The sequence below is a fragment of the Phaethon lepturus genome, unplaced genomic scaffold (genome assembly GCF_000687285.1).
Source record: "Phaethon lepturus isolate BGI_N335 unplaced genomic scaffold, ASM68728v1 scaffold25158, whole genome shotgun sequence".
NCBI classification, from domain to species: Eukaryota; Metazoa; Chordata; class Aves; order Phaethontiformes; family Phaethontidae; genus Phaethon; species Phaethon lepturus.
In genome coordinates this window covers 49,336-72,258 of record NW_010557637.1, presented here as the reverse complement: position 1 = coordinate 72,258, position 22,923 = coordinate 49,336, and the positions used below count along the sequence as shown (strand labels likewise).

General features: G+C 41.3%; 1 protein-coding gene across 1 annotated transcript in view; it reads right to left on the bottom strand.

Moving 5' to 3' along the window:
- The window catches only part of LOC104625237 (von Willebrand factor D and EGF domain-containing protein-like), a gene marked incomplete at both ends in the record, with an annotated part of 90,937 nt that overhangs the window by 19,948 nt on the left and 48,066 nt on the right, over positions 1 to 22,923 (bottom strand). Inside the window, 5 exons of the mRNA XM_010292813.1 lie at positions 5,768 to 5,987; positions 7,218 to 7,468; positions 15,119 to 15,245; positions 17,572 to 17,733; positions 18,812 to 18,948. Of these exons, the coding sequence (XP_010291115.1) occupies positions 5,768 to 5,987; positions 7,218 to 7,468; positions 15,119 to 15,245; positions 17,572 to 17,733; positions 18,812 to 18,948 (897 nt within the window). The remainder of the gene's footprint in view (positions 1 to 5,767; positions 5,988 to 7,217; positions 7,469 to 15,118; positions 15,246 to 17,571; positions 17,734 to 18,811; positions 18,949 to 22,923) is intronic.

Sequence of the window (22,923 nt, the reverse complement as noted above, 5' to 3'; positions counted from 1 at the left end):
TCATATTAGTGCCAAATTCCCCACCGTCTCATTTAACCTGCTTTTATCACATTGTTTATTACTGTCGTTACTGGCACCAGAAGTGCTGAACTCGAGACTACTGCTCGTAGAAAACTATGCATGTTAAATAAGCTATTTCCCCTGCATTCCACATCTTCGCTTGTGCTTTTGTTGTCTTGTTTATGTGAGATCTTTGTCATATACTGAAGAAGCCGATGAATGTCACCGTGTTGGCTTTAGGATATGAAGAGCCATGTACTGACCTTTTGTGCTTTTTATTTCTATGTGAACCTCACATAACTAATAGCTTATTGTGAACCAGCTTGATAGAGTCTGGCTGAAGGTAAACCTTACAAAACGATCAGGTTTTGTAAAAAACAATTTTTCTATTTAAAATTAAAATTTGAAGAGACATTCTGAAAATATCTCTGAGCCATGGTGCTGGTGTATGGAAGATAAGCTGCTATAGGTTCTGATCCCCAGAAATGTGTCTTGACTATTACCGATTTTGGAAATAGGGGTTTAAAAATCTCTTGAAGCAATTGATATTCAAATTCACAACTCCGGATGATTTAACAGATACCTATAGGGGAAGGTGACCCAAAAGTTAAAATTACTATCTGAGCAGCAAAAGATGCAGAGTAATCACACATAGCGTTGTTAAAAACTCCCTCAGGCTTCAGGTATGTGTGCTGCTGCCTCTGTGCACTTGAGAATACTTGCTTGGCTGTCGCTGGCTACCAGGGCATGCAGCGCTGGCAGCAGGCTGTAAACCAGCCCCCGTCACTTCTGCTAAGGCGTGCCCTTCGTCCCGCGTAGGAATACCCAAGGAGATTGGGACACTCTCTGGAGAATTCACATACCTGCTTCAAGACCTACCACAAGGTACAGAATGGCTTGTTCCGTATCAGATATCCAGCTTTACTCATGAAAGAAGATTTAAAGATAAAAGAATATTTTTTTCTTCAAAAAAAGAAATTTGTCACAGTTGAATGAATTACAGGATGATAAAACCAGAACATTATTATTCGTCTCCTACAACATAATCTCTCGTTGCTTCAGCATTTCAGATAGCTTCCACTACTCTTTTCAAGTTAAAATAGCATGTCCATGTAAAAAACTCAAATTGAAATCTCTCTTGATTGAGCTGCCTAAACAAGTTAGTGACATCACCTTCTCTTGCCTGCTTTGTCTCGTGAAAAAAAACCCAAAACAGTAGCACAAAAGCCACATCCCTTTTCTGATGCTACGCTATGCTATATGATGCTATGCTATGCTATGCTTAGCTTGAGAAGCTAAGTTGTTTTGGTTTTGCATGCCTCTTGCTTCTTTCATGTAAGTTGGACATCACAAAGTATTTCAGGGCTCAGTTTACTTTTTTTCCCTCCCCTGTTACATTTTGGATTACTATTTCTATTGTATAATTTAATTAACACATTTGTAGCATCAGGCTGCTTTTCTCTGGTACTGCTTTCTGATGACGCATTTCGAAATTATTAGACAACACGTTCTGGAAAATATTGAATGAGTTAGCCTCTGATTAGATTAGTAATTATTTTCTTTGAGTATCTTAACAAGAATAAACACAATACTATAGACAATGAGACTGGGAATGACGTTCCCAGTTTCAGTAACAACAGCCACTTCTCCCTCAGTCCCCTTTCCTCCCTCCTACATACTCTATTTTTGGTGCAAAGGGCTGGCTTTAAAAATCTCAATGATGTGAGAATTACAAAAAGCAAAGGAACACCATAAGTAACAAACTAATTTTTAAAATCCCCTTTGACTGAATTTTGTAATGTAAGGGTGGAACTATGCAAGCACTTCATTTCACTCGGAGAGATTTGATTTTAAGCAGTATCTGATCAATTTGGGCATAACGACAGTCCAGCAGAGTCCAAGGATAAATGTTTGCAAAGTCTGAAACTTGGCTGAAGGTTCCTAAAGAAGCAGCAGAAATGGACAGAAAACTGTCTGCATGAGAAGTGTCAATTATTCTGTTTGCACGACCTCCGGTGCACCGCAACACAAGGGAGTCTCGAGTCTCTTGGCACTGCTACAGTACCAAAAACAAAAAAAAACAAAAAAAAAAAAAGGAAAAAAAAAAGAATAAAAGATCTTTAGGTTGCAAGGTTGAAACGTGTTTCTGTGCCAGCAATATTGCTCCATCCCTGGATGAGAAATGGACTGAGAAGATAAAACCCTTTTATGGCTCAAGAGTAGTTGAATGGTGGTTGTTACAAAATCGACAGTACCCCTCCAAGTTTTGAACATGCTTCCAGTGGTTTTTTCTGACCACCTACAAATGCAGAGAAAGACTTTTGATTCTCTTCACATTAAGTTGACTCTAAAGGAACAGGCAATCTCATGTAGGGACTCTATGGTTATAATACACAATGAACAAATCTTGGGGTTTTTTTCAGTTTCCTGAAAAGTGAAATGAAATTATAATTCCATCTTCCCCCTGCCCCAGTTTTATATTAATCAGTGGTAGATGGGTAAAGAAAGAATGGTTTTGTGGCTGAGATACAGTTTTCAAGGGTGAGTTCTCTTCTCAGGTGGGTGATGTTCTTGCTTTCAATGGCCAAAAGAAGAAACAACAGGAATTCTTGTTATCTTGTTAATAACAAAGAAAAATGAATGAGCTCTGAACACTTGTTGAGATAAATGCATATAACTCTGTGCAGAATTTTAAAGTAATAATAATTCTGGAGTCATGCTTCTCTGAGATTTTCCAATGGCTTCTCTGCCTGCCTCTTCCCATTCCTGTATTTTATCCCTATGTTGCCTGAGATACATGGATGCACCTGATTGCTACTGCTTAGCAACACACTGTGTTGCTGCTTCTCTTGAGGTTGTGTTTGGGAAGGTCACAAAAGAGTTAATTTTTTGCTTCTACTACCTGTTCACTATCATTTGTAAAGATTTGACAGTGAAGTGGTGCTGTCACTTGAGCAGTATAGCATTGCCTTCTCATTAGATTATTGATGGTTTTCTGGGGAATTGAGACATAAACACAGCATCAAGGATGAGCTTTTATTGTTGTCACAGAACCTGCCCTGAAGTAAAATCATCTGCTTCCCAGCTGGCTTTCAGCTCCACTTGCTTATAATTGTTCATCTGCTATTAAAACTTTTAGATATATTCCTGTTTCACTCAATCATGTCTTTTTTTCTGTTGTTGCTTGTGTTTTAGCATTTTTGGCAAGGGAATTGCAACAAAAACAATAGGCATTTATTTAACCTGGCAAGAATTAAAGGTTCAGGAAAACCCAGAATTTCTCTGGCCATCAAGGTGGCCTGTGTCCTTGTCTGTAAGTCAGCTGTATGTTGCTTTCAAGCAAGTTATTTTACAGTGTTGAACATTTCATTCTTCATGGTTTGTGTAAGAGTGAGAACCACATTTCAGAATATGATCCATGTGAATTTACAAACAATGCATTGTAATTATGGCAGACTATTTTATGTGGAATAATAGAGCTCGATTTCACTCCATCTGTCTGCAATACCACCTAAAGTGAGAAGGGCAGCACTGTGAAACTGGTGATGATGAAACAACAGGAGCAGATCCACTGAAGTTGTTAACTCATGGAATTATAGTGCTCTTTATTCATTTAGCCCACCTCCTTACAGACAATGAAGAGTTGTTCTTATTGTATATTTCCAAGTGTTTAATGAAATACAGCCAAAAAGGTTCCCAAATTTCCCTGTGCTCATAAGAATGTTATTTCCAGGGGGATTCAAGACATCCTGCATGTTTTTGTTTGGTTTGGGGATTTTTCTATTTTGACCAGACTTTCAATTTCTAACTTTATTCTCCAGGCTTAGGCTTGTTTGTTCTTGCATCAGTAGAGTCATCGGTGGTGCAAACACTTTGGATAGCAGCAGGCTTTGGCTATTTGATAGTATTACCTGGAATCTATACTGTCCAGGTGTCATACAACTTTTAGGCCATTTTTCTGAACTTCCACTTCTAAATGCTTTTTATTTGTCATTTCTGCTGAAATTTTGTAGTTAATGAAATCTGTACTTGCAGTCCCACATGACCAAAACAAAGAGGGTTTCATGAATTGCTGAAAGGCAGAAAGGGTACCTTGCTGTCTGTACGAGCCCACTGAGTGAAATCTGTTCATTGCTTTTGTTTATAATTAGTTTCTTATGTATATACACGTACTATAAGCAGTAATAAATTATGTGCATTTGACGTTACTTCTACTTGATTTTTCAAACCTATAGCACTGCACAGCAGCCGATATTATAGGTCTCATTAATTCATTCATGCTTTCAGACGTGGACACAGTAGGGTTTCTGACATGTTCCAGGACTGAAACCTGAGCTCAGCTTCAGATGTTTTTTTCTCACTCTGCTTTTGAAATGGTTCTGGTCCAAAAGAAGTTCTAACACAGTTTCAGTTAGCACCTTTCAACTGAGGGACACTAATTTGACAAGAAGGGATAGCAACACCATGTCTTTACTTTCCAACGACTGTGCAGCGACTTGGGTGAATGAGGGGTTGTTACTCCAACCGGCCCTTTGTCTGCAACGCTAAGCAAGAGTCAGCTTTAGAAATCCTGTTCAATTCCTGTGTGTTCAGATTTGCCTTGTACCTCCTGAAGAGCTAAACTGCAAATGAAAAGACCACAATTTCTGTGAAACTCCAGGAAAAGGCCAATGTGAAAATCTGCTATGTTGGAAGCCAGCGGTGTTATGAGCAGCTGGAGCGTGGGTCCTGGCTTGGAGGAGGTGCTAGGCACTCCGCAAGACCCCAAAGCAACTCAGTTCAGCCAAACTCCAGATGCTTAATGCAGCAGAGAGTCTAACGGCTGGTTCAGCTGGTTGCAGTTTGCAGAGCATGCGGGAGTCATTGTCCACGTGCTGTCACAAGCGCTGTATCAGGTGTGCGAACCTTTCACAGATGTCCTGAGTGCAGTGAAGCTGACTATAAATTGCATGGCAGGTGCCAACATGTTCTCTCCTCATCTGTGTTATCTATTAGATACTTCTCTTTCTCCTCACATTTCAGGTTCTCCTGTTTGCACTGTATGTCTTGCATCCAATTCTTTGGCCTCACTGCAATTTGTTCTCCAACTCCTCCTCTTCACGCTTTTCATTCTGCTTTTAGAAAAGAACTGGTTTTGGTGCAGTGATCATCCCTCTTCCCTGCATCTCTTAAAATCATATTGCAGCCAGTTCTGACCAGTTTAAGAGGTTGGGTTTGTTCCATCAGGATATCTGACAACTGAATGGGTTTGAGGTTTTCTAATGTTTAAATTTAAGGAAGCTTCAAGTGGGACTAAAGGCCAATTTGTTTTGGCATGTTTTCCATATCTACTTCTCCTTCCTAGACCTAGAAGAATCATTCATTCCCAGTTCCTTCATTGGTTTAATTTAGTAAAATCCTGTGGAGTGCAAAAGGGTCCCGGTTCTTTGCCTTTTCACTCTTCCAGTCAGTCTTCTCCTAGCTCATCTCATGGATGGACAAATCCATGGGAAATAAGCAGGTGGAAACTGAGATCAAGGAGATTCACAACCTCCTTGAGTGATCACTTCAGGACCACAGAGCTTTAGCTCATTTTTCCTTCCTTGAGCATGGATAGATAGATAGCTGGTTTTGCACATTTTCTATCTGTCTAAAGCTAAGTCATGGGAGCAGAAGAGGAGGCTTATGTAGTCTATTTGACAGATGCTTGCAGTCATGCTGCACTCAAAAAATCCTGTAGCATGATATATCTCTAGTTAAATCAGAGATGGAAACAGTGAGGTGTTACCTCCCAAACCAGGGGGACATTTACAAAAATAGCTATCCACACTGTCCACGCATGTTCCGCTGCCGCAGGGGTTTGATTTGCAGTCATCGATATCTTCCTGGCAAAATTCTCCATCAAATCCATTTGGACATAAACACAAGTATTCACCAAGGCCTGGAGGGAATTTAATATTGGTAACACATGTTCCAGCATTGAGGCAGCTGCAGGGCTTGACTCGAACCTGAGGAAGGCAAAAGGGAGTTGTGGTAAGATTCCTCCGCATACTCACAGCGGAGAGGTATATTGTTACCCTTTAGGAAGGGACAGATTTGCAGTTCAAACATGTTATCTAGTATTATGAAAACTTATTTCTAACCAATTTCCTTTGTCTAGATATATGGTCTCATACTCAGCATACTTATTTATTTGACTGAAAGCTTGACATTAAAGGGATTTTTTTTTAATCATTTAGGGGCATTTTAACTTCTTACAAGAAGAAAAATCCTATTTGCTATAACAGCAGTTTTTACATAGTATCTGAGGACAGAATTTGTTCCTTAGTCTTCAAAGAAGAAATGAAAAGTCTTTTCTCTTTGCCTGCCTGCCCTCCTTGCTGTTTCACATTACAAATGGCTCCTAGGCAGGAAGATGATTGTGGAATTCCTTAGCTGATCTCTCTCTTCCAGGAAGAGAGGTCCATAGTTGTATTTTATATATGTACAAGAACAGTATTTCAACAGATTCAAACCTCTGTTTTATCTCATCTAGCTAAAAATAAGTCTAGTTTGAAATGTTTCCATTAAAACCATATCTAGACTCCAGTTTCCCCTTTGCTGTGTGGGCTCAGCAGATTGTTGTTTTTCATGACAGTGCTTTGAATGAGTAAAAATAAGAATCTTTAAGAATAAAAATCTTTTTCTTCTCAAAACTGTTCTTATGTCAAGAGTGTGCATCCCACTTTATTAGCTCATCCTATCATAGGATTAATGTTAGGCTATGCAATAAAGACAAAGCAATGCATAAGCTCTGCCAAGAAACTTAAAGTGTGGAGTAATGACATAAGAGCAAGACACCCTCTAAAAACATCATTGAGAATGAGTTATAATCTCCCTTTTATAGCTAAAACTTAGTCTTTTACGTTATATGCTTTTTTCTGCAATCCAAATGCAGAATGTGAATTTTAAAGCAGATTAATGAACCATTAACAGGCTCTGCAAGAGTGTTTTTTCAAACAGCAATCAATAGCACTCTTTCTTGTTCCTTGTATATATAGTTTCTATGTTCTCAGAGATATTTATTCCATTAATTGATCATTATTGCTGTGCTGGATAATATACACTTATGAGGAAATAGCTGAAATCTTAGTTTTCAAGACAGTAACAAATTATTAGCTGTAATGACAATTGCGCCAAAACAATGACATGATAAACAGGTTTGTTTTGTTTTTCCTTTAAAGTGTTCATTTCCTTACCTCAATGGAGTATGTGCTCTGTGCATTGCATTCATCCGACACAGTGAATTCAAAGGTCTGCATTTCTTCTGAATCCACTTTCCAGATAAGGAGGCCAGCAGGAGAGAGCCTGGCATCCTGTGGCCCAGCTTCTAAGATGAATAGCACAGCTGACCCTTCCGGATCCACTGCTATTAACTGGTAAACAAAATTCTCACCAATAAATGTCAGCAGCTGGCTGGAGGGGGCCTGGAACACAGGAGGCAGGTTGTCTAAACAGCAAAAATGAAACCATGATTACATAAATTCCAGTTTCTCCCATGCAAACATTCACAGCGCAGGTCTTTGAGGAGTACTCTCAGTGAAAAAGGTACAGAACGTACCCTGAGACCGATGGAGGAAGAAATTTAGATGTTAGAAGCAGCAAATGGCTTTACCAAAGAATACTCTTTGGTAAAGAATAAAATGATACCTTTTTTCTCATGTCTTTCTCATGTCCCATACAGAACGTTTTTCCCATACTGAACTTTGATTTTTTTTGATGTGTTGTCTGGTACGTAACTTCTATAACCTTCCGCTAGTCCCCCAGTTCTTACTAAAACTTTAATTAATTGTATTTCTAACTCTTATATATATATAATTATTCTATCTACCACTTTATCTATCCATTTAAATATAAGTACAGTCATTCTCAAAATGATGAATGACAAATGAATTAGGTGGACAGCTCAGGGGAAGAATAATTGTGTAACTCTTCCATTGGGTAGACTCTCCTGCCTTTACATGTGAGTAGTAATTAAGACTGAGCAGTTTGACTGAATTGGGTTGGACATTTCATCAGGTATAAAGGTCTTCTCAGTGCCGGCAAAAGTACATCAGTGATGCTGAGATTCTCTGTCCTCAGTGACAGCAGTGCGTATCATGTCACCATTGGCATTGCTATTTTTAGTGTTACTTATATTCAATAGTTCCTTAATGAAGATAAAAGCCTAATTATACTGGGTTATTTTACAGCAAGAGACAAATGCTGCCCAAAGATACTTACGATATAAATGGGTAAGGAGGAAAAGGTAGGGAAAAGTATTACATTTTAAAATTAGAAATCAAGGAAAAGTAAGATCGGATGAGTACCCTGAGGTGACAGCAGCTCTGTGCAGGGCCAGGAATTTCAGCTCCATGTCCTAAGCCTCCTCGGTCTCAAACCAACTTTCTTCTTTAACCAGCAGTACAAATTGACATGTATTGATATTTAAAGGAATCTTCTCAAAATGTAATTTGACCGTAGTTATGTTTAACTTAATGAACATTTCTAATACCAAGGTTTAATTTCAAGTCACAATCTAAAACTATGAACTGTGTATGTGTTTTCATAAGGACTGCATGGGTCCTTGCATTATGCTTGCGGGAAGTTATCATTAGTGGGGTTTTTGTGGTGCATATCCTTTTACCAAGCTTTGCTTTCCATAGCATGTCTCACATTATGCAATTATTTAAATGTGTCTTTCCACTCACTCATTGCTGCTGTGCTATCTGAGCTTTCTAAACTGCTTGTCCAGCAGATTGGCCTGGCATAACTGTTGAAAGCTTCCATCTATTAATTTACCTTTTATTTCCCAAACACTTAAACCATGGAGCAAATAAAAGTTGTGCCCAAAATAATCAATGAAATATTGATGCTGGGTATGCATTTACAGATAAACACAAAGGTGTTAACTGGATGGAGGGTAATGAGAAGTTGTCGGTACAAAATAACATAAGTTCTGAAAGTAGTCTGTGAGCAAGAGTGTTTCTAATTCCACAGAAACTTCCTTGCCATCCAGTGAATCTATATACACTCCCAATTAATGCAGTATGTTTAAAAAGGTTTTCACAGTTTTGAAAACAAGTCTGACAAACCTTTTTTTAATATTTTTAAGTTTTGAAAGTATTGAAAAATGAACCATGATCTATTTCAGATTTCCCAAATCACTTCTAGCTTTATAATTCCAAAACAAATGCAGTTTTTCCCTTTTAAGTAATTTTCTGAATTTTAAAAACAAACTGTCTCAGTGTTAGTAATGAGTTTGTCTATATAACAATCAGGATCAGCTCATCCCTAGAGATGCTGCTGCTGTGGCCAATACAATGGAAGGACAGAAGGAAGGCAAGGTCTGTGAGTCACAGATAATATCTCTCATTAGACTAATCTGTATCCCTGGGGGGAAAAAGCACAGCTTTCAGGTGTACAAGCTCTTTTTCAGGTCTGGCTTACCCGTAGGCATTTTAACTACTCATCCAAGTAACATCCAGTGGAATGTTCAGTTGGCCAACACTTGGGATGGATCTGCCTCCACCTTTTCCTGACAAGGAGTTTTAAATTCTAAAAGTCAGGCTTTTTAGGATATAAACTAGAGGTATATGTTTTTAAACAGAGACAATTAAAAGTGGCTAGGATGGAACAGAAATTAAAAGGACTCATGAACAACTCTCTCCCTTCCTATTGTGTTCTTGATTCCAAAATTGATTTCAGACAACTTACGACTTCTTGTGTTGCTGGAAACTCTTGGGTCCTTTCTGGTCATTCTCAAGGGTCTTTCTGTCACCCCTGAGAAGAGCGTGTCTGCTCAGTGCTCTCCTCGGCAGAGTCTCCACCGGAGCGGTGGACTCCAGCCACCGTTACAGCTCTCGCTGTTTCTGTGGCCATAGCTTGCGCTCTCTAGGAGCCTCTGTCCCTGAGCATCCCCAGCTGGTCCCCAAGGACAAGAGCAATCTTCCTCTCTGTCCTGAAGGGTCCTGCTCATCTACTCATCCTAAAGGAATATAAAACTGCAAACAAACAAAGCAAACCGGTCCTGTCACTCACATACCTCTCTGCAATTTGCTTGTGTTTACAGAACCTCGAAGTGCAAGGAAACTCTTTTTAGAACCAACACATGAATCTACATAAAAGCGGTATTATAATCTTTATATTGACTAGATGTAAATGTGCTCATTTAAGTGGGGAGACGCACTGCGAGGCTAGTGCTGTTAGAGACACGGGTTACCAGTAAAGCAAGCGGTAAGTAATGGTGGTTATGTGCACTGGGGATGCAGCCATGCAAAGGCTACGATTAAGCCCTCAGCATTCAGGAGGTGCTTCAAAAGGCAGCCCCTGCGGTGATGGGCTACAGAATGAGCCTTTAGGTTCTGTGGCAGTGAAGGTAATGAGTGGCTGGTTCCTATCACTCAGGCTTCCTGCCAAGCCAAGGTCTTTTGTGTGGCATTTCATAGGATTTGGCTCAGGGAAAGAAGCAATTCTTCCCGATACCAAAAATATACATTAGTGTTTTAAAACCAATGTTTTCCCCAAAGTGTTCTCTTAAAGATTCATCCCTGTGAGATGGTGACAGATGTATTTAGGGTCCATCACCTTTACTGACAGACTTGGGCACTGCATGGGGCACTGGCATATCAACAATTTCATTTTCAGGTGTTATTTTGCTTTTATTAATTTGAGATTTGTCAAGTTTCAGCCAGAATGAGATATGTGCTCAGATGTGTATGGAGTACTGTCTGCTTCGGGTCAGTCTGCATTTCTGGTGCACCCAATTACTCTCATTGCAAACAGTCCACTCACGCTATTATGCAGGATAGATTCATGTTAACCGAATGAGGGAACCATGTATTCATGTATTTCATAGACCGAGCCATAAATTCCCAGCTAAGTGCTTCTAAATCTTAGAAAAAACTGTCTTACTTTCATTAATAGACCAGGTGAACTTAGAAATGTCAGGTTCACAGAGAAGACAAGGACTGGTAGGGCTTGACTCTCCTTCACCATAGCAAAATCCATCTATATTGCAAGTATTTTCCTGCCAAAAAAGGAAATAAAAATGGGTGGGAGGTGGAGGAAAAGAACAAAGAAATAAGAAAGATAAGAAATTAGCAGTCAATAATTTCTGGAGACAAACAGAAACTTGCTTGGCTCTTGAAACAATAAAATAGTAGCAATTTAAATGCTGGTACTGTCTTCCAGCAGGGAGAAAACAAGAGGTAAGTTTTCCAGTTTTCCAGTGTGAGATCAATGTAGCTGTGAATGTTTTAGCTTAAGCAACGTGAGATGTTGTTTGCTATAGATGAATGTGACAGAATGTGATTCTCTTTTGGTTTTATGTAGTGTATGTGATCGTTTTTCCCAGCTGTGACTACTAATATAATGATTACTTGGTAACGCTCACAAGTGAGCTGCATGAGATTAACACAAATTGAGACTGGATTGAAATTTGGGAATCCTTTTCAGGTAACAATAATGTCTGGAGGTTCTTCATAAAAATATGAAAAAGCAATGATATAAAAGCAGAATAAAGAACTGCGTTAGATTTTAGGCTTTTATGAGACAACCGTAAACAGCAGCTAAAGACCTTGATGGTGCTAGGTCGGGCAGAGCGTCCCAGCAGAGGTCCATGCAGCGCACTGTGGGCACAGCAGCCTTTGAGGCTGACCTGGTACTCTCCTAGTTCAGGTGGCCACCCGGGCCAGGGAGGCTCTGTGGCTTCCAAGTGGGCTGAAGACACTTGGGTTGTCTGAGAAGCAAACACAGGGACATAACTAACAGATGGAATTAAACATCGACGCCACGGGAAGGTCCTTTGCCTTTTGCTTGTAGCCTGTGCTGGGGCACGCTTGCAGATGGGACTTCATCTGGCATTGCAGACGCCCAGGAACACATGGGGCTCTGCTGGGAGACAGGGGATGTCACCTCTGTAGCAGGACAGCAGGAGGGAGAAGCTTCCAGGGCCAGAGACATTTCTCCTTTTCCCTCCTTTGAATACATGTTGCTTTTTTGAGACTGATGTGTGTCCTGTTACCGGCCTTGTGATTTCTATCTACTGCTTTTTTAGTTTCTCAAACTTCTTTTTCAAAGTATATTAGTCAATATTTTAAATAATACCACTTTAAGAGTAATGGGTAAAATAGAGAAACAAAAAGGACTCTCATAATTGCCTCAACATGATAGAACATGACAGATCGTCAACATTAAAATCTGGATGTTAATTAGATTTTATTACATTGTTGTTTTCAAAGGCTTGATGTTCTGATGAAAAAGATGCTTTTTTCTGATGTGATAGTGTGGTACAGAATGGGCTCCATAAAAGAAGAACACAGAATGTGAAATGGCCTGATATAAAATGTCCCCTAATTGAAACACCTTTTTGGAAAGCAATTTAGGTATTACAAAGTAATGTTATAAGAGGGGTAATTAGAATGTGGTCTGATGCAAATGGAAGCCTAGTTCAAATAGTCCCTTGAAGCATCTTATGATAGAAATTATTATAAACCCTAGAGAACACCAGCATATTGAGAAAACGTATATATTCCTGAGATTCAAAAATGTAAGAATAAGGAAAGCCTTTGACAAAAAACCCACCCTAGCTTTAATTGAAATGGCTCCGACATAATTATTTTAATCTGAAATTTAAATGGTTTTGCCCTCATTTAGCCTATAAAGTAATTTCTATTCACTGTTTTATTTGAAAAAATATGAACTTTTGTTTTATTTTGGTAACTGGTATGTTCTTGCAATCAGTGCAAGTCTGAAAACTGTATTTTCCCGTTAGTGTCAATGAGAACAGTGAGACAAACGAGTTAGGATATACCTGACTCATCTTCATTTTATAAAAATGCAGACCGGCGGTCTCCTATTCATTCCTGTTCGCCTCAGGGAGGGAGAGCGGGATCAGCACATTCAAATATCCCACCTGGTACCCTCCAAAAGTTTCTTTTAAAGCCCCACGAAAGACAGAAGAGCTGTGGAAGGCAGCTCTCCGGGAGACGAGAGCCGGGAAGCTGCTGAGCAACCTGCTCTAGTTGGAGACGTCCCTGCTCACTGCGGGGGGTCGGAGTAGGTGACCCTTAGAGGTCCCTTCCAGCCCAAACTATTCTCTGATTCTAAGCTCTCTTTCAGGGGCTGGGGCTTGTTACACTAATAGGTCCACAGGAAAACGGAGGGTTCGAGTGCTCTGCAGGCAGTTCCTAGCATGTTGGCAGTTTGAAACCTAACACTAGATTTTTGATTAGAGTTTTGAAACTGTCAAAGTACGATACATTTGTACTTAGCAGTGTTTAATGTAAGCAAGAGTGTTTTGTGCTCTCTCAAGGGTGTTTTCACATGACAAAAACTGTATAACCTGCGTCTTCGTACACCTCTTGCTGAGGCAGAAAATGGGTGTAGAAATGATATACCTTGCATTACGGTGCCCTCACCAAACAGGCTAGGAGAGGTAAAATAGCAGAGCCACTTCAGAAGTGAAGTTAAGCTGCCTTTCAGGGGCGACTCCTCAGTCTTATTTACTTCCATTAATAGCTGCAAAGTATAAATATTGTCAACCATGGTCTTTCTGGAGGTGTCTGTCTGTGAAAGGTCCGTCATAAAGCGTGCTCTATCGGGTATTCGTACCCCACTTAAATATGAAAAAAATAATATCACAGACAGGAGATCGTGAAAGAGAGAAAAGCGTTAGGCTGTGCAGCTGACCTATGGAATAGATTTTACTCTTCTAAACCAATTATTACACACAGTACGTCAAAGGGAGGGAGACGGCTAAGGAAGAGATGAACGATCCATATTAAACCTTTGTGCTCTTTAAATTACCTTTAATTTACAAAGTCCGGTTGGATGGAAATGGCAGGCCTGGCAGACTGCATCGTACAGGGTCAGCACTCTGGAATTACTGTACTGGAAGCCATCGTTAGTGATCTAAATGATACAAAAATCATCCTTATAAGTAATAATGTCCCATATGGAGACTGTCTGCTCATTCTGGAGCATATACCGTTGCCCCCTTGAACTGGATGCTTGCCAGCAAGATGAATTAAACCACTTGTGAGTGGCTCCACTGCAAGCTAACAAATCACTTAATGCTCCAAACTGGAAACTCTTCATTAATAACCAAAGGATCTTTTGACTCTGCTGGCATTCAAGTTTTCTGATTGCTGTTAGGTTTTTTTCTGAGGGGTTTTTTCAATACCGTTATGGAAACTGCATAGGTACTGGAGTACAAGGGCGTCTTTCAAGGAATTGTGAAAGAAATTCAGATTTTTGCCTGAAATTCAGGACCACTTTCTTCCTAATGGCAACTCAGTAAGTAAACTCCTTGTGGTGGAAAAAAAAAAAAGAGAATGAATATTATTTTGGTGATTTTAAATTAACCTTTAAAAAAGTGCTAGAATGGATAATATCAGACAGCAACAGTCCCATTTCCATAGGAAGGTACATTAGAAGAACGGTCACCTCCCGTCCCAGCTCACAGCTGTCTGTACATGTAGGTAATTTAGAAAGCCTTAAGTTAACATGACATTTTTCATATATGAATTCTTACACAATATGAATTACCTTGACTAAAGGTAAAAACTCTATTAAAAGAAGTAAAGAACTTACGCTGCAGTTTGAGAGCAGAAGAAAATAAAACAGGCAATCCCCCCTCAAGACCTGCTCTTCACCAAAAGACAATGCTTATTGGCAGCAAGACTGCCATTAAGAATATATTATTCCTAATGCAATTTACTTTTCATTTAATTCTTTTACCAGAGCGTCCAATGGTGTCTCAATACTGGTGCACTAATAATGGTTGAAGAAATGGGTAGACAGGGGAAAATATAAAAAGCTGTAAAATTGCACTAATTGTTCTGTCTGAAGTGAGCATTGTGAGTGAAATTCAACTCTTGCCAATTTGAATTTTTTAATCTGTGTTTTTTTCTGCATTCTTTTATAAACATCCATTTTGGTCTCTTTTTTAGAACTGGGTTGTTTTATCACAATTTTAATTGCTTTTCCATTAGTCACATTAGTGATGTGGAACAAATACTTCAATGAGACCTAAGCTGAGCAAACCTCTCTTCAAATTCGGTTGGCCCTTAAAAGCCAAAGGCACGCTTAGAGTTGTGCCTCGGTTGCTTGAACATACGTATCATATGGAAAGAAAGAGCCACTTCTTCTGGATAAGCAGTCAGGACAATCAGGAATTCTGTCACTTCTGCCTGACGTATTTCATTCATCATGAAACGATCTTGGCTATTTGTATCACTCATCATCTACATTCAGTTAGACTCATGCGAATGTTTGTAAACGAAAAATGAAAGTTGGAAAAACTTGCTGAATTCAAATGCGGTTTCTGCCTCACTGACTTTTTAACAATTTTTTTTTCTGCTCTTGACAATTACAGGCAATGATAACAAACTGAGGATACGCGCGAGACGTGCTTCCCAAATTAGGTAAGTGCCTGCCAAGCTCTTTCACCTCTTCACCCAGGCACCTGTGTGGACAGCGCAAGGCATCTGCTGCCCAAGTAGGAGTTTGTATTTTGATATCTAAACTAATTATACAAAACGCTCTGGTGTAGCCCCATGTACTTCCTTATCTGCGTTCAGCAGCGTGTCATGGAAAGAATGAGCAAAATCTGAAACATGAATACAAGAGGAGATAAAATGAAAGAACGCTGAGAAGAGCTTGTCAAGCCCCCGTTCCCCCAACATTGGTAGTGAAAAAAGGTCATGTGAAACTTTGCTCATTCCTCTGAAATTTTAATTGGGAGGGGGGAGAGATCCTGTAAATATTGAACAGTGATATTTCCAGAAAGAATTGTTTTGAATTTCGGTTCTGAAAAATCTTGTACCTACATTTTGAAAAGCATCTATTAACATAACACAGAAGATCAATGTTGCAGTAAATTTTATCAGGAATTTTCCGGAGCACTAATTTTTGAACATCTGTGGAATTCATTTCAAATCAATTTTTATCTTGAAAAGCTCCCCTGTTTTGCTCCCTGCACTGCTATGTAAGGCCAGCTACCTTTGAAGTGGAGCGTCGAGCTCTGCCTCCCCAGTTCCTTCAGCAAAAAAATCCACAGGAGAACTAGAATTAGCATGAGGACGGAGACGATTTAATTGTGCATTCGCTGCACAGCCATAAACCTGGTTTTTCTGCAGGGTTTGAAGGAGAGAGAAAGGGCAGAAGGCTTACAGATGCAGAGGCTTTCTTGAACTTGAATGCGAGGAAAGACATTCTATATGTGTTTTGAGGGGAAAAAATGAGAACACTTGTACAGACCTCCTCAGGGCTGAAATGCAACACTTGAAAGCAAACTGCATTGTAATACTTGAGATGCAAGGAAGCTATCCTAGATACATTGGAGAAACAGCCCTGTGCACATGGGAAAATGCTAGCTGTCCTCTTGGGCCAGGAGTCTCAAGGGTTTCTCCCTCTCAGATCCTTCAACCATGAGGCAGCATTTCATCTCACCGTTGGCAGACTTCATTATCTCCGTAGAGAAATTTTGGAGCTCTAGCACAGGAGCTGCCCTCCTGGTTCAGGCTTGGTGTCTTCCCCCTCTGATGGCTCCTTCTCCAGAAGGAGGGTACAAGGTCCACCCTGGCAGCTGATGCTCAGGCTCTGCTCCCACAGAGGTCTTACACCAATCTCATAAAACACAAATCCCTATCTATTTAAAATAAATTGCTGGATAGAAAACACGTAGTGCCAAACATCTTTCTGTTCCACCTAAGCCACATGGCAGCACTTGTGCCTGGTCTGATCTGTGGTACCAACACCTGTGGGGTGCAGGACAGGTAGTAACACCACAGTGAAGTGTTTTACGCATTTCATTTTTACGTGCTGCAATTTTCAAAGCACATCTGCAGTCTTTGTACCATAGCAATATAGTTTTCTTAGCTATGGAGCCTTTAAATGATCTCAGTCTTAAAAAAGCTACCAATCTGCAGAAAATAACCATCCAGGCTGAGAGTGAGACCAAGGGTAGCAAGCGCAGGGTCAGTAAGGCACTGATTTCCTGGGAATATTTAGAAAGTAGGTATCATTTTGTGAACATAAGGGATTAAAACCACAACTGAGAAGCCGGCATGAGCAGGTGCTGCACACGCTTCTTCCTGAAGTCATTCAAGACCATGACCATGACCATGACCATCTCTGCTCACGCCATGGCAGCCCTCACCAGCTGTCCAGGAGCAAGCCAGTGCTCTACTCCTGCACTGTGTATGCATCAGCCTTGCAACCAGAGAGTCAAAGCTGTCTTATACCTGCTGTCTAATCAGGGCTTTGAGCTGGGGTTTCCAGAAATGAAATACTAATGATTAACAATTGATTAGTACAACTGCATCCGTCTCAGGTGATTACCTGGAGAAGTGATTGTAATTTGCACTTGCGGATTACCTACAGAGACACCTGTTTGTACCTCATATTGTTTTGGTTGGTGTTTTTTTCTCCCCCCTACATGACATTAATGTGAGTATCTCTACAGGCATTTTCATTCCTGAAGGGAAGCAAATTGTGCTTTACATTTTAATTTACCATGACAACTGATTTTCTTCTAAATAATTTCTTAGAAACGTAAGAAATTCCTACTTTCACTTGCCATCTTGCGAATGGCTCATCACCGGCCACAAAGTGCACAGCCTCTGTCTCTGTAATGTTCAGGGGAGGAATCTGGCAGTCAACAGCCGCAGAGCTGAGAAAATCTGCTTTTGTCATTTCTTGTTCTCTTGATACCCATTCGCCATTGAGATGCTACAGGAAAACAGAAGGAGAGTGCAGAAGCTGAAGTCTCATATAAAGAAATTCCAGTTGTTAACATATGTTTATATTTCTAATTAATAATAGAAGGCATTTCCAGATGGTTTATTTAAAAGAACTGGTGCTGTTACTATAACCACAGTAAAGAGCGAGTCATGCTCATCAGTGCATGCAAAGTGGTCTATTGATTTGGGAAGTGCTGTGGTCTGCACTTGGGATGAGCAGCTGGCATGGGACAGGGTAGCGTGGTGGAGCAACTTCGTGTTTGCTCCCGGAGCGCAGCAGCCAGCTCGTTGCTCCTTGAAGGGTTGTCAGCCACTTCTCTAGCTCAGCCGCACAAGACCTCACTGCTTGTTAGGAGCCTGCGGAGCCCTAAGCAGGCATGGTAGGCAAATCTCAGCTGTGCCTCATTAGCATCTTAGCACTGAATGGGAATCGGGCTGAATGTCTTTTATGAGGTGGATTTACGAGATGAATCAACCACTTCGTCTCTGAGTATGCTGATACACCAAATAATTCAGTCCTAGCATTGCTTGTGTAGAGTTGTTTATAATAAAATTATAGCGTTAGCAGAAGAGATGGGTTTAATACTCATTAAAACTTCTGATTTGGTATTGAGCTATGACTAAGAGAATTCAAATAAGAGCCTCTGTAACTGTGTTGAGGAAACCTTATATTTAACCACAAAACTTAGCATTCAGATGTGTTTAGGAAAACAACCAAACGTACCAATTCCAGATGCACAAAATGAGAAATAATATTGTGATTTCAGGCTTCACTGGACTACAGTGCAGCTGAAGCAAACAAGAGTTAAACAAAATCCCACGGAGAAAATTAGCAAGAACGCATAGCTGTGCATTTCCAAGGAACCGGTCCTGGCAAGGCCGAGCCTCTTCAGCTCCCCTCACTCGTAGCAAACGTATTGGCAATGGGTTTTGAAGGTATTTACACCCCGCTGTGACAGTCAGAGATGATGGCACTCAGCACGGTACAGGGTAAAAGACTTCAATATAAACACGTCAAAGTCTGACTCTGTCATCAATGCTTTACGAGCCCGTGGGAAGTTGCTTACAATTAATCTGGTGACCTGGCAGTGCAGGTTGGGCGACTCTTTGAAGCCGAGGCCAAACACGCGGATCCTGGTGCACTCAGAGGCACGGACGTCGCAGAGGCCCCCGTTCTCTAAGCCTGAGATTTCCAAAGCTTGCTCTGAAAGGGTGAGAGAGATAAAAAGCTTTAGAGAGTAGCACTGACATGCTGTTCTGTTCTGGCTAATCAGAGACTTTGTTGTTGTTCCTGGTTGTTTCTTGTGGTCTTCCTTGCCTCCCCGTGAATTCCTCTTGAAAAGAGGAGCAGCAGTTGTCAAAATGGGAAGCAGCAAACCTCCATCGAATAATTGCCCTGTGCACCCAGTACTGCCAGATGTATCAGTGAGCGTTACATGGCTCACGGAATCGATTAACTGAAGCTGTGGCTTCATGTTAAAAGGTCTCCGGTGGTCATACTTCTGCTGACCCAGGTAACAGGATGGGAGCACAGCTGAGAGGACAGGGTGTCATGCCGTAGCACAGAGAAGCATGAGAATGAGAAGTGGAATTATCTGACGTTTGCCATGCCACCAGGCTCCTCATAATGTGAAGCACCAGTGCAAAAGACAGTCCTTTTTTTTTTTCCAAAAGCTATGGATGCAATGAAAGTAATGATCCTCAAAGGAATGCTTGCTTGCAAGGGTTAAGTCATTAATGGGTGGCACTCAGCTCTGCACAGTGTCAGCACAAATGTCATGCACCCGCTAAGTTTCAGTTAAATCCTATTTTGAGACCTTAAGTAGGGCTTAAGTGACATACAGCCTGTGCTGCCCCACTTAGGAGGCTGAATTTCATCCATTTGCTGTCTTTAAAATGTTTTGTCATTCTCAGGTAAAGTTTCATTTGTGTTCTGTTGTACTTTAGGTATTCACCGTTTAAAATTGCTCATTGCTTTCATATCGGGGTTAGTTTTAGAGTAAAAATGCAAGTTCATTGGATGGCAGAATTCACATCTTCACATTAGAAAAAGTAGAATTGGGCAGATATTTGCATCAGCACTTGGATACCACAACACTCAGAAGGTCTCTAATGTCCTATGTTAATAGCAGCAGTGAGGATCATGGCTTCGTATTGTTATTGATCATATTTGTAGTTCTAACGGTCAGAAGAAGCCACTGTGATGACAAATAACACAAAGCAGAAAATTTGCTTCTTGTTTCCTGAACAACACTTAAGAGCAGGGGCGTGAGCGGGAGCACGGCGTAGCGCAAGCTGTTTTCCCTGTTACACACGGGGAGAGGCTGCACAGCTTTTCCTCTTCCCTGCCCCATCACCACTGCTCTGGCAAAGCAGTATTGCCCATCAATTTTCTCTGAGCTGTAGCTTATCTAAAACAGAAGCCCTGTGACACCTAGTATTTTAATGGTACATTGGTTCAGCTCTGATTCCAGGGGCAAAATGCCCTGAGCTGAGTCGATAACCTTCCCCGGTACCTCGCTGTTCCTTTAGGGCTCTGCCATTTGAGCTCTAACTAGGATAAATGCAGTTTAAACACTGCGATCCCGCCGGATTGCAGCCCATAACAACACAGCTGCATGACTCTCATTTTTCCAGAGAAAGGAAGGAAAGCAACATAAATGTGAAAAATAGCGAAAAGACTTTTTCTGTACTTCCGAAATGCTTTTAGCTTTTCTTTCTTTTATTTTTTTTATTGATTTTATTGCAGCAGTATTAGCAGCACTGTTGGACACTTTGCAATATTTACAAGAAGAGAAATGGTTTACAGCTGGTCGGCGTCCATCAGTGAGCTGCGGACTCCTGTAACGTACAGAACTGTTAGTCAGATGTAGCCAATGGTCTTGACAAACTGCCTTCTTCTGTGGTTCGTGCATTAAAAAAAAAAAAAAAAAAGTCTTCATTATGTTTTTCATGAGATTTTAATAGTTAGCCCCACTGGTACTGAGGTACCTGGGGTTGAATTAACATTTTCATTATCATTGCAGATTTTCAGGCTTCCGCGGGTGAAGTCAAGTCTCATAGCCTGGGCAGGAGTGAGGCGCAGGAGTGTGCTCCTGCGGCCGCTCCTCTTCCAGGAGGGCCCGCTTGGTTCTCGGTGAGCCCGGCGTGCTTCCCCGCGGGTGTCCTTACGTCTTTACGAGCACCCTGAAGCTACCGCGTCACCATCGGGTCAGGGCCAGGGCAAGATTATCCAGCCTCAATGCTTTCTGAAATGGCTTGAGCTCGCTGCACGGCATTTGCACGTATTTCGCTCGAGCCGTTCCGCGCGTACTTCTGTACAGTATCTTCAAACCGATCTACACCTGGAGGAAACATGTCACCGTATAGGCTTTGCCATGTTGCGGGTTAATCAAGTTAAAAATGAGAATTCTTTTTTCTGGTGAAAAGGGTAAAAGGTTCGTGGAAGGAAAATGTGCCTTGTCGTTTCTGTCGTTTGATGGAGGTGGGGAAGAGAGAAGGGACTGAGCTGTTCTCCGGGTGGGCTTTTTTCTGTCACCTCAGCCGGCTGCGTCAGGCCACCCTCGGCTGGGAGTGCTCCAGAGGGAGGGATACACAGCGCGCTTGTGTGGGAGACCATATTTGATTTAATGCCCTATTCCTTTATTTCTGGCCATCCGAAATGTGGTGTTGAGGGCGTGGTGGAGTCCCCATGCAGATTTTTACCAAGGCCTTTCACAGGGGGTGTTGGGAGGAGAGGAAGAAGAAGGAGAAAGTCTGATGGAAATTGAAAGTAATTATAATGACTTGTTTTTAAACAAATGGCTATTGAGTTCAGACTTTAGACCTCAGTATAGGCAGTACACTCCTTTTGAAAATGGTCATTATTTTTATATAACTGTTTTTTAAAATGAGATACCACATTTAATGGGCGTAGGAATTTTAGGCGTTTGTTTTTAATGAGGTTTTCTGTCTGTTTTTGCCTTCTAGTTTTGGCACACATTAGCCAGTTTCAACTAAATGTGGAACATGACATCTCAATGACATGAGCTTCAGGAAAGTCTTGTGACAGTTGGTAGCTGGGTACTAACCCATACAGACCCTGCTCTTGCTGGGGGAAGCACAACCGGAGTTTGGCTGCTGTTCATTGCTCCCAATTAGTGGATGGGTACTTAATAAGCCTGTGCACGGCATGTGCTCACAGGCCAGAGAGGTGGAGACAGAATCACAGAAACGTTAAGGTTGGAATGATTTTAACCAACCCAACACCACCGTGCCCCCTAAACCATGTCCCGAAGTGCCACGTCCACACATTTTTTGAACACGTCCAGTGATGGTGACTCCACCACCTCCCTGGGCAGCCTGTGCCGATGCTTGACGTGAGAAGGAAACATTGGAGAGCCTGAAAGACCTTAGCAAAAGAGCTGCAAGTAGTTCGGCAGAAGACTGGAGGGGAGAAAGACAGGACCAAAGAAAAGAGCTGGGAAATACCACAAAGGTGAGAGTAAGGGCAAAAGTGCAGATATCCAGAGAAAGTGGAGGTTGTGGAGACCTGGAACGGATGTCTGATGTCTGTGGAGGGGCACATTAAAGAGGCAGGAGAGAAATCTGCGGGAAATCAGGCAGCGCATGGAACAAGCCTGTGAAAAGTATGATCTGTTTGGACATTAATAATTTACGTTTAGGAGTGTGAATAACAAAATCCATGATAGGACATCCTCCTTCTTTTCTCTGTATGGCCTATAGGCCAAAAATGTACTTTGACTTTTACTGGCAGATTAAAAACTGAAGCTCAGGGAAGCACCTGGGGCTCGGGGGGGTGGCAGGGTGCAGTCATGTTATGGAGGAGGTCCTAAGGAGCTGGGTGTTCACATCCACTGCCTCAGGAACGGCCACCTCAATACATTTCTAATGCCTGGTCCACACGTACGCTGAGTAAACACACCTGCAACTTGCCTGTCACCTGGTAGAGAATTGTACTCAGATGCTGATGAACAGCGGGAGATGTTGGGGAAAAAAGTAAAAAAAATCTCATGTTTTAATAAAAACTGTCTCAGACAAGAAAGAGGAGAGAGGACTCTGGATTTGAAGGTTGTATCTAAAAGGCTTGCGAACCTCAGGCGACTAGACGGAGGTAAGGGCTCTGTCCTGTTTGGTTGGCAGTGTTGTGCCTCCCACGAGAGACGGGGACCCTCCCGGT